Source organism: Parus major, chromosome 2 (genome assembly GCF_001522545.3).
Source record: "Parus major isolate Abel chromosome 2, Parus_major1.1, whole genome shotgun sequence".
In the NCBI taxonomy this organism is placed as follows: Eukaryota; Metazoa; Chordata; class Aves; order Passeriformes; family Paridae; genus Parus; species Parus major.
In genome coordinates, this window is record NC_031769.1 from 127,719,158 (window position 1) to 127,731,318 (window position 12,161).

The window sequence follows — 12,161 nt, forward strand, 5'->3', positions numbered from 1 at the left end:
TTTATAAACTAATAAAAACTTGTTTGTTTGCATAACATATAAGAACAGAAACTAGAAATTAATTCCTTACCGCTGGAAACCAGAATTCTGATTTTCAACTGAAAGGATAAGATCACACATTTGCAAATTACAAGACAACTGCAGATAATTTAGTGCTGTTTCCCATTTCTGAGAAGCAGAACAAATAAAATCTGCATTTATTTATTAAAGCCGGGATTTTGATTCTTGTAAACTCAGAGAAGTGAGTATCTCCTTGAAGCGCTTCCAGCTACACAAAACCAGATCAATGTCCTTGAACTAAGAAACACAGCAGAAAGCCAAGGACTGTACTGGAATAAAGGCCACTTATCCAGGCACCATCATTTTTAGTACACAAAAATTCCCAGAACACTTACAGTACTCTCTTCTCAAAAAAACAATTAAAGAGTATTGAGGAACTCCACATTGTCAACACCTGTTCTCATTGTTCTATATTTTTCCTCAGTTTGTAAATAAAAGACTTGCTTTCTTTACTTTTCCTACCTGAAACCTGTTAAAGTTATCCTGGGCACTGACAAGTCAAGATTATCATATCCCAAATTTTAACTGTAATTCTTTAAGCTCCATTAGCTCCTCAACTACACTTAAATGCTTCCAGTCTTCAGTTTTCAATAAGTACCTACTCCTGTGGTACCTGATTTACTCTGAAGACCAACAAGGAGGTGTGAAGCTTACCTCACTGAGAGTCTGCTAATGCAGACCACTGCCCCACACTTGCATGCACAGGTTTGTGGGAGTGGAGAAAATCAAATTTTGGAAAACAGTGGTGACAGGAGTGAGGAAGAAATAGTCTCTTCCTATTGCTTTTGTTCAATCTGTTGTTGGGGCCCTCTGACATGGGAGACACCGGAGGAATTACATTTCCATTGTTCTCTCTTTTTCCTTGATGCTGTCCTTCATTTCCTTTTCTTGCTGTAAAGGTTAGAGGAAGGGGAAAGTATTGTTATGGGGAGCAAGGAGCCAGAGGTCTAAGGCAGTTGTGGATCCATTCACAACAGGCAGGAGACTAAGAGTTATGAAGAAATTAATCATCTGGGATTTATATTTTCCACATTTTTTTCCTCCAGTTATGAACGCTGATCATAACTACAGAGGAAACAGCTGCTACCAGGACAGATAGAAGAATCAATTTTGTTTTCATTTGGGGCTTTTTATTTGAAACTAATTGAAAGATCGGAACAACAGCATCTATAAAAGGGACTCAGAATAACACAATCTTCTGATGATTTCAAGTCACATGTTACACACAGAAACTATTTTATTTCAGTAGCTTATAGTCATAGTGATATTGATCAAAGGCACCTGCAACTGTCTTGGTTGCACATGCACTGTAGTAATTATGCATGCAAATTAGCAAAGATATTTATGTGGTTGATCACCAGTATAATTACTATAACTGAATACACAATTGTGATAACTGTACACATAAATTACACATGCATGCAGTTTTAAAAACCAAGTGTTGCATTCATTGTCTCTTATTTTGATAACATCCTATGGAAACACTTCTTCACTGCAAACAATTAAAAAGTATTAACTTTTAAAAAGATGTACATTTATTCAACTGTCTACTGAACATTAAAAAAATATAACAATCCAGTAATTTTGTTTTCCAAGCTGACATATCAGAAAAATGTCACTACTGTCATAAGATTGACCAACTTGAAAAGAATAAAACATTTAAACATAGCCTCTTATTTCTCCTTTTATGCATTTATTTACCTGCAACTTCATTAAGATATTAAAGGTGATTATTTGAAAAAATAATGCATATGACCAAAATTTATAACAAGAGCTGAGTTAAATTTCCATTAACTCATCACAACTCTAGAGATAAATGGAAATATTTTTAAAGTTTGCATTTTTATTAATCTAAACACTTAAACATGGATTTGATTATACTTTAGACCAGAAGAGTTGGTGCATTCAAACCCATAACAAAGTATTTTTCTAAGGTACTTAAACAACATGTGCTGTCATGTCTTAAGCCCAGATTTTGATCCATCCATATTAACAAAAGAAACAATTTTGCATTTATTATTAAGTATCTCAAAGAATGTGACAGAAGTAATAAAATATTTAGATACTGCTGTATTCTGGCAGATCACGGCGTAGTCGTATTGCCTTCAGCTTCTCTACTTTGATTTTTGTTCGCAAGAGTTCTTCTTCCAGTTGCTGCTTTCTTTTCAAACCATCCCTTTTTTCTTGTACATAAAGACCAATTTTTCTTTGGTTTTCTAATATTATTTGATGCTCCTCTTTCAGCATTTGTAACATCTGTGGGTCATAACCACACATTGGTCTAAAGCGTTCTCCAACCTCAAGCCTAAAAAACTCATCTCTTCTTGGTACCGGGGAAGGAGACATCATCACCCTCATATCAACTGAAGACACTGATGTTGAAGGAGACCTTTCCATAACATGCACCAGCTGGTGTTCCTCCTCTTGTTCTAAGTTCTCATTTTGCTGTGAGTCTATAATCAGAGAAGGAGGAGGTTTGACATCCTCTTCCAACTGCAAGTCCATCATGACTGTCGCAGGATGGTGATCCAACATTGCCTGTGGTGAACTGGTACCAGCAATTGTTTCTTTATCGATACTAGCACTAGAACACACAAAATCATATTTAAATAATCCATTAAAAACTATTTTAAAAGGCATAGCTGTAAGTAACCAAAGCTTCATTTGAATACTACTCTGCTATCTATGCCCAGGACTCTTACTTTCATTACCTGAACACCACTTATGCCCCTCTTTCTTTCCACCACATACACACAGCCCTGTCTTACTCAGATTTTATTGCTCTAAAGGCAGTACAGCCAACAGAGAACTCGTCTGGTAGGCCACTCTGACACTGAAGAAGCAAGAAGGGCTATTAGTGATAAATGAAAATATTTTTTAAAAAGCAGCACCAAGTCATGCAAGTAACAGAGGGGAAAGTTTATGTAATATAAAAGGTTTTTTAAAAGGACATTAATTTAGATGGAGTGGACTATGGCAGAAACGCTTCCATCTCTCACACGTATTTGTCTCCCCGTTTTAATGTGCCCCCCATTTCTGATGCATGCACCCAAGTATTTGGGCTTTTTTTCAACGTAAAATAATCACTAAATAAAATTACACAAAGAGCCTTGGGAAAAGAAACCAGAGTCTAGAAGACAACCCTTGCCAGAAGATTTGGGAACCAAGTTAATCCCTGCTCCTTCCCTTTTGAATTGCTGGCTTTAATATTTCTTCTGAAGCTTCAAGACACAGAAATGTTTCCATTAAGAACAGCCTATAGCTCTATGCATTTCTTTTTTAAAGAACAACACCCACTTGACTCATCTGTCTTTGTGTAAATCCCTGAGTCAGCAGCATCTCAAATCATGATTTGACATTGCACTGGCTTTGATGATAATAATGGCTCAAGCTGTTCCTGACACTTGTCTACCATCAGTTGTGTTTGAAACCCTACACTTCTGCACATCACTCCTTTATTCAGGTAATGCTTTTTTAAGCCACATCAGCTTCTCGATCTATTACTGCACAGATCTATAAAGAATACTTGCAGCATGACTGGGAAGGCAGTATAGAGTTACATGAGAACACGAATATATTAACTTGGGATTGACAGCCAAGCCACTGCACTCTCATGGACAGGACTGTCTAAAACAGAGCCTATATCTGGTGGTTGCAGATTCAAGACATTTCTGAACCCTTCAAAACCTGCTGCTAGCACTTAAAGGCAGTAAGTAGATCCATGATTAACATAACATTCACAGATGCTCCCCCTATCCTGGAGAACCTGTCCTAAATTTGGAGGTGAGCAATGGAGTTTTTCTACACCTTAAAATGCCTTCATAGCCCTACAAGCCACACTCTGAGAAGTTATCTGATTATTAAATCACCATCCTGGTTAGTAAGAGATGTGGGTTCAAATTCCCAGAAGCAAAGAAGAAATGCAATTTATACATCCTGTTCTCACAAAAATGCACTAACTCCTTAATGAAAAGGTGGCATGATCGTAACTCCTGGATCTCCCATGGTCTTCAAAACTCCTGGTTTAAAAGAAATAAGCAATCATAGTTGCAATTTCTGAAGGACCCTGACCTAGCCTGCCATCCATTAACATGAAAATACATTTTCTATAATAAAAGCATGAAAGCTCCTCAGTACTCAGTTGCAAAAAGGCTCATCAGGGTGAGAGCAATATATTTTCCAAAAATAAAGCCTGTCAACCACACAAACTATTTAAACTAAAGATTCTTTAAAAACCACCATCCATCTGAAGCAGGTATTGAAAACTGACCTTTCATTAATCTCCTGAAGAAAAAACCAAGATAATCTTAATTCAATTGACTGCTACCTGAGCTCCCTATAGAGTATCAATTATATCACCTTACTCCCCCGTCTACCTCATGCCACAGAGCTTCACTTTTTCCTACATGCTTCTTTCTCATATTGTTTTAGTCCTCTCAGCATCGGAAGCATTATCCTGCACACAAATTTTCACTTGTTTTCCCCTGTGCTGAGTGTAATTCTGAGTTTCCCCCCTCTTCACAACCACAGCTTCTAATAAAGCTTCTCTCCTTATTTGCTGGCTCCTGGCCAGCTTCTAGCCTGAGAAAAGTGGAAACAACCAGCAGGAGAAGCAGGTCATTCTGACAAAAGGAAATGGAGAGAGAGCAGAAAGAGAAAGTAAGAGAGGTTAAATAGAAGAAAGAAAGGTAAGATTTTGTGTAGCATAGACTAGAGCCTCCAAACAGTGAAAAAAAAATCCAGCTCTTAATAGGGTAATCCACACAGAACTAGAAAAATTACCAGATCTTCAGGTAACTCTGATGAGGCTTTTTTTTTTTTTTCCTTAGTCAGCCTCTTAAGAGGAAAACAATTAGACAGCAAAGAGAGAAAGAAGGAATTGAGAAACAAAAGAACTGCCTCTATGGTGGTTACTAATGTTGTTTCTGACAACTTGACTGAAAGAAAGACAAACAACAGTTACCACAATTGGGGCATGGTGTTTATAACCCTGCAGGCACCCATGATTCACCAGGTTTTGTTTAATCACAGTGAGCTAGAAATTGCTTAAAGGTGCGATTAAGAATTTGGGCTCATTATAAGTCATATTTCCCTCCTCCAAAACCTAAGTCATATCCTGGTGAGCTAAAACCCAACATCGGGTTTATAAAACTGGGGTAAAATGCAATTCAGAGAACTATCAAATAATTATGTATTTGGACAGGGAAAAAAATAATCTTTTAAATCATGCTCTTTTCCTTCAGCCCACAGTGTAGTGGTTGTTCCTAGGAACAACGATTTTGGGCAAGCAGTAATCAAGCCAGTGTTCCCAGACCCATAAAAAACTGCAGAAAATGTTTAAATTACAGGAGACAAACTATGGAGATCATTAGCTCTTAATCATTCACTAAAAGCGTCAGTGCTTTTTATAAGCCGATCTACAAACTAAAGTTCTCACACTATTTTTTTTTCCCCCCTCCTTACAAAAGTTGGTAGTCAAGACACTGCAACCTTTATTAGCGCAATTAAAAGCCTCATTTTGTTCCAGAGAATTCTTTGGAATGGTTCCTCCAGGGGCATTCACCAGGAGCAGCAGCACAGTCCAGTTGCTTTAGACTTCTTTACGCAACGGACCCACAACAGAATATTTTTAGAGCATCTGGCATGTTGGGATTTAGACAATTGTTACCATTCAGTTCAACCAGTGGCACCATGAATCCAATTCACCGAGTGTGCGCATGCCAGCTTTTCTTAGAGTGTTACGCTGCTGCACTCACTATCAGTATATCTGATTAAAATACGGAAAGTTCACTTCCCATTAATCTGCTTGGGAAAATAAGAAAAATCAGAGCTTTCTCAAGGTTGCTGGTGAGTTATTTGACTTCCCTCCCCCACTCCCTAGCTTAGTTTTTGTATCTGGAGGAACCAAAATCCGACCCAGGCATTTTTTGATCCCTCAAGGACCAATACAGAACCAGCAGAGTGTTGCAAGTCAGATATGAGGGGCATTAGCCAGCTGTGGGAGAAAGCCTGCACAGTGCCTGCCTGTATTATGTCTGGCTCAAATCTAGACAGTGTGTCTCACTTTACTGAGCAGCAAAAAAAAGAAACCTCGCAAAAAAAAGAAAACTTCTAGTGCTGTACCTCTCAGTTTCTCTCTGTATTTAAATAGTCACATAAGACACAGAACTGCTTGGAGTTTGGACTGCAATTAGCTTTGCTCCAGCTTCAGGGAACCACCGTCAATGCAAGTAAAGTATAATTTAAAAAAACATTTGCACTCACAAAGGCACTGCAGTATGGAGAATCAATCTTTTTTTCTTTAAAGGGTTGGGATTAGTTAAAACATAACATGCAAACACCAAAGTAAATGAGAGAATAAAGGTGAATAAGGTTTCTTAGCTCTGTGAACTAACTTTATTAAAAATCCTGTATAAACTGGTAACAGTTCCATATGTTGCAAAATGACTGCAGTATTACCTTAAATGGAGGAGAATAGCCATCACTTTGCCAGTGTTTGAATAATCTGCCTATTAAAAGGTAGGGGAGGGGTAGAGGTTGGAGCTACTATTTCTCTTTGATTCTCTCTTAACCCTCACTTTCCAGAGTATCACAAAGACTCTGAAACAAGCTTTGAAAGAGCTGAAAAAAATCAATGCAATGCTAAGTCAACATAAAGCTTCTCATAAAACAAAAGCAGTATTATTTTTGTCATTGTTTCCCATTTCTGAATTTTCTCAGATAAACACTTCCTTTAGGTGCCTGAGCACAAGCAAAAGCGTTACAAAGTAGATAGGAGGCGCCATAATTTTCATTCAGCAACAAAATAAAAAGAATTGTCTCACCTTTGAACACCGCTCCTGTCTCTTAAACACACATTGGAAATCTGTGGAATCATCTCCACAACTTTCTTGGTTGGCTCGGAAAAGCTGCTTTTACAATCTGAGTGAGTCTCCTTTTGCTGCAATAGCTCCTGTTTGGCATATTCTTTGAGCCTCTTGTACAGCGTGCGCAGGCCCTGTGCAGTACGAGGAGGGCGATCTACTCCGATGGCATTGTAGTTATCAGCTATAATATCCCAGCATTTGTTTTTTTCCACTATTACAGAATGCTTATTGGTATGTTCCTCGAGAATTTTAACATACGGCTTCACGAGTTTTAGCAAATCGAGCTTTTCAGATAATGTAAAATTAGAAGATCTGGCCTTTCCAACCATTGTTATCTTTGAATTAAGGAAGCCGTTCCTGGAGCCACCATGCAGTCCCTAGCTCTGCTCAGCTCTTTTTCACAAACAGAAAAAGATCAGGCTTAACTAGGCTAGTCTCATTTAGGCCCACGCCTACAAGGGAGGGTTTATTAAAATTCCTTCAGCTTAAGCTGACGCAGGTTCAGGAAATCTGCTTAAGCCAAGCCTGACCTACATAAGGCTTCAGACTGAAGAAGGCGAGAAGAAACAAGCAAAATACACTTTTGTATGAGGAGACCAGACATACGCAGGATTTAAAAACATAAAGGTTTAAAGATTAGCACATTACCCAGCTAAAAATTACCTAATTTAGCTGGAGTAACAAGCTCTGACACATCTCCCAGCTCCCTCACACAATCTCAAACTGAAACCCTGCTGGAGATGATTTTACGTGTAACGACGTCCCCCCCAAAAGCAACAATTGCTTTGTGCGAGGCAGGGCGCGTTACGGGGAGCGGGAGGCGAGAGGCGGCGGCGCGTGTGGAGAGAGCCCCGGCAGAGCCCCCGGCGCCATTTGCATAGAGCTGGTCCTGCTGTCAGTCACTGCGGGGCGGCATCTCCCCCAGCCGGCTGGTTACGCTCGGGCTTCGCCGCAAAGCTCGGCTTCTCCCGTACTTGGCAGCCGGCGACAGCCACCGGCACGGGGGCTTCTTAAAGAGCCCGCTGCGCTCCCCGGCCGAGCTGCGGCACCGGCAGGAGCGGCACGAACGCCTCGGTGCGAGCGGGCCCCGAGCGCCGCTGCGCCGGCCCTGAGGCGGCTCCCGGGCGAACCTCGGCATCGGCCCTCGGCCGGGGCTGCGAGGCGGCACCGCAAGGGCTGGGGCCGCCCGCAGTCGTGACAGATTTACCGAGTGCGTTACAGCGTGCGGATACTGGGGTTTTAATAATATCCACCAGCACATAACTGAATTTTATTATATTTATCCAGGCGTCTTTTCAAGATAAAAAAATCTGATTTTTATTAACAAGATGTGCCTCCATTTCTAATGTTTGCTCAACAACGTATCACCTTAAAGCAAGCATTCACGTAAAAACGCATGCAAGGCTTTAAATTTCAGTGGTCTAAACTAGAGCAACAGATCAGAGAAAGAGCAAACCCAGCAGATATAATGAAAGATGTTCTCAAGTACAAAAAGCAAAAACTAAGTTTGAAAAATGACGTATTCCACTGAAAGAGTCCGGAGGGTGGAAACAAACACCACTTGAGATAGTGGCAACAGCTTCCTAAGCTTAACATGTCCAGCCTTGAAAACAAGGGAGCCTAGAAGCAGGAGGAAGGAAAGAGAAATAATTATAGCTTGAAATATCCTAAGGCTATAAAGATCTAGGTATAAACTTGTTTGCTCTAAGGGGAAAAAACCCAAAGCAGACACAAGCCGCATTCAAAACAAGAAATTCACACTAAACAAAGGGAGACTTTTAACTGCTAAAAATCAATTAGCATTTAAAATAACAAGCACTTTTGGAACCATTTCTAAGACTTGGCTTGTCAGTACCACCTAACAAAATTGTGACCAGTCCACTTCACTGGCATTGCTTTCAAGACAGGATTAAATAAAGCATTTTATAGTTTGAAGCCTATTACACTTAAATTTGAGAAACAAAATACTCCTGTGGTTAGAAGCACTGTATGAAAACCATTACTTATAAACACCTAATCCTTTCCTATTTACCCTCACTTTGCACTTTACTAATATTAAGAATTTAAAGCTGGTGGTTAGAGTTTTGGGGTTTTTTAATTTCTGTTCTTAGTTGTTCTTCAGTAACTGAAAAAAAATTGGATGTGCTTCACACAGTTTAGACTCTGGGTATCAGCACTGAGGAGTCTCAGGTGAGCCTATGTTGTACCCTGCACTGTTGAAGCAGTTGTGCAGTGCTCACCCAGACTCTTGACTTTTTAGTGGCAAAAAAAGGTGAGTGATTAAAGGCTCCTCCCCACAGACACAAAGAGCACAAATGAACAGTGCGTGGCAGAGGAACCCAAAGAAACCAAGCCCTCAGTCCAGCTGCTCCCAGGCCCCAGGGGCCAGAGAGACCCAGAGTCTACAGGAGAGGCTCTCTCTAGACCTCTCACCTCACACACTCAAGGAGGGGTTACTGCCCACCGGGTATGGGACTCAGTGTGAGATGCCAGAGAAAGTATTTTGGGATTGGAGAAGGCAGTACAAGATATTTAGAGGAAGAACTGAAGGCAAGACAAGGGATAGTTAATCATGAAAGTATGCTTGGGAAAGAACAAGCATAGGAGGATACTGGGAGGGAGGGAGGGAGGGAAAGTGCTAACAGGGGCCAGGTGCATGTAAACAGGTAGTTCAGCCATCCCCTGGGCCTGAGCCCTGCAGATTGTCCTATCTGCCTGTTAAACTACATTTGTAACTGTTTTCCTGGGTGAGGGAAAATATCCATTCGGTGTGACCATGTACAGAAACACAGATGCCAGCAGCTGGAGTAGTACTGCCACAGGTCACAGGGGCCCAGGGTGCTTGAGGCACCAGAAGGCAAAGGCTGGAGCCCAGGCACAGAGCCTGGATACCTGTGTCAGTGTGTGACCTCGGGCAAACTCCAAGCCAGACTAGCCATGCAGAAGGCTTGGAAGCTGAGTGACCACGAGTCTGGGCCAGATACTGCAGAGACCAGAAGGTCTGAGATTTGGCTACTGGAGGGACACCAGGACACCCGGGACAGGCCAGTGGTCACACCAGCTGCCAGAGAGACCCAGTGCATGTTTGTGTGTCAGCTGGGAGACCAAGGGATCCAGGGACCAGTAACTGAGCAGAGTAAGAATTTAAGGCCACTTGCTGGAGGATCCATGTTATATACGCAAGCATTAGCCACAAACAAGCTTTCTTCATAGTCATACAGTGAATGGAAAGGATGATGCCATTGAAGCTGCTTGTTTTTGTGTGAGTGCTGAACTTTTTGATGTCTGGCTGTATATACACATATAGTGTGCACATGTGCCTGTTGAGGATACATCCTTGTGGTCCTGGCCATGAGGAGCTGCACCACTCTCCCCTATAATGGGCTACCAGATGCAGCAACTCCCAATATTAGACTTGTATTATCTAAACTTGTATTACCTTAGTGTTTAATGTTGCTAGAGAGACTAAGTTTCCACACTAATGTAATTACAGCAAAATACTGCTATATAGTTTTCTTTTGAGCAAATGTCTGATGAACTGCCTGAATTACATATTGTTCTTCATGAGTGTAAAATAACCCTCGTAAAAAACGAAGCTGGCTGCCAACCAAGATTTTTTTTCCTTCCTTTTTTTTTTTCCCATTTTTAAAATAACTCTGTACATCAGCCTAAGGTCGTATCAGTACTTGATGAGAAATTGCAGAATGTGAAAACCCTGGATATTAATGATACATATAGACATCTTTGAGCTAAAATAATAGGTGTAGCTCCAAGACAATTACAAAAAACAAAGATATTACCACAATCCACCCTTCATCCTACACCTTCCACCAACACTTGCACTTATGCAACACAGTGCACAGCCAGTTCAGCAAGATGATCTAGCTACAGAATAATCTATTCATTTTGCAAGCATAAAAATTTAATATGAACTTAATAATTGGTTTAAGCCAACATAGATGTGGGATTTTGTCAAAACAGTCATTTCTGCCTTCCCCCAACTGTGTAATGTTCCTGCCCTTTCACTGTGCTGATATGAGCACTCACAAATCCGGACAATGCATATTAATCTTTTTTTTTCTGAGCTGAGTTAGTTTTAATCACCAGCAGTTCCCTAATCCAGTATGCCACAGGACAAATAACTTGCAGAAAGAAATATATTGAAAAAAACTTCTTCAGACTCTATCTGGATCATTGTAGAGTGAATTGCAGACCATATTCCTAAAGACTTGTATTACCACAATTGAGGGGACAGCAAACCATTGGTAGCAGGAGAGAAATTCTGCTCACCACTGTCAAAAATAAAGATACATGCACCCCTTACATCACTTCACTGCCTTCTATGCCTTCTGTTTTTGCTGTGAAAAACTCTAGAATTAATACCACAAAATGATACAAACAGTGCATCCTGGAGAACTATTGAAATGAATGAATTGCAACTATAATACAGTCAGGAATTAAAGTCACTAAATCACTATGAATTACTGAAAAAGCTCAATGGCCACAAATGTGACAAGTGATAGGCTTGTATAACAGCTACTAACTGCATCAAGTGGCCCATGTAAATTTAGATGCATTATAAGACAGAATATCGTGAAAAGGAGAATGTCTTAAATCAGGGGAGCATTTTGGACAATCAGGGAGGATTATTTTGTCACACAGAACTGACGAAGAATCTCTCCATGACAGACTTAAAAAAAGAATCACTATAAGGTTCATGAGACAAAGGGAAAAAGACATCTGAGAAAACTGAGGATGCCTACAAAAGAATGTGTCTTGAAAGATACCATTTGGAACAGAGAGCAAACATGAACTTTGAAAGGCGTGACACCAGCTTAAGTGATTCAGGCTGGGACCTTTTAGTGCAAAACTATCAAATCAACAGATTGCTGAGCCCTGTGAAGGTGCTCTGCCCAAAATGGTAGCCCCAGGATAAGTCTGAAGGACTTCTGTTCTTATTTAGTAATACATAAGCAAACCAGCTCTGCAGAGACATGGGGCTAGCATTTGCAATCACCTAGAAGCCTGAAAATCCTCAAGAACAAGAGGGTGATTGCAAGACTTGAATCAAAGCTAAAACAGAAACCTGGTACCCCTGTACTTACAAAAAATGTAGAAAGATTCAGCAGCTAGGATGGGTATGTTACACATCTCTGAATATACTGGGCTATTATGGCAGTGGAAACATTTGGCAAGTATCAAGGCAGTTGCTCACCCTTGCAAATGAATTTGGCA

The 12,161-nt window shown here is 40.5% G+C and overlaps 2 protein-coding genes across 4 annotated transcripts in view; both read right to left on the reverse strand.

The window, feature by feature from the left end:
* Positions 1–12,161, reverse strand: part of RAD54B (RAD54 homolog B) — a 62,480-nt gene that overhangs the window by 37,317 nt on the left and 13,002 nt on the right. The gene's annotated exons all lie outside the window — the stretch shown is intronic.
* Positions 1,280–7,320, reverse strand: FSBP (fibrinogen silencer binding protein). The gene is made up of 2 exons (XM_015617945.2): positions 6,885–7,320; positions 1,280–2,644 (listed from the first exon to the last, which is right to left on the reverse strand). Exons 1-2 carry the CDS (start codon positions 7,253–7,255, stop codon positions 2,119–2,121), a joined length of 897 nt encoding a protein of 298 aa, XP_015473431.1. The 5' UTR covers positions 7,256–7,320; the 3' UTR covers positions 1,280–2,118.

Coding starts and splice junctions, on each gene's coding strand:
- FSBP (XM_015617945.2), bottom strand. CDS start 7,255: ATGGTTGGAAAGGCCAGATCTTCTAATTTTACATTATCTGAAAAGCTC. Junction 2,645..6,884: donor GACAGGAGCGGTGTTCAAAG/GTGAGACAATTC, acceptor TGTGTGTTCTAG/TGCTAGTATCGATAAAGAAA.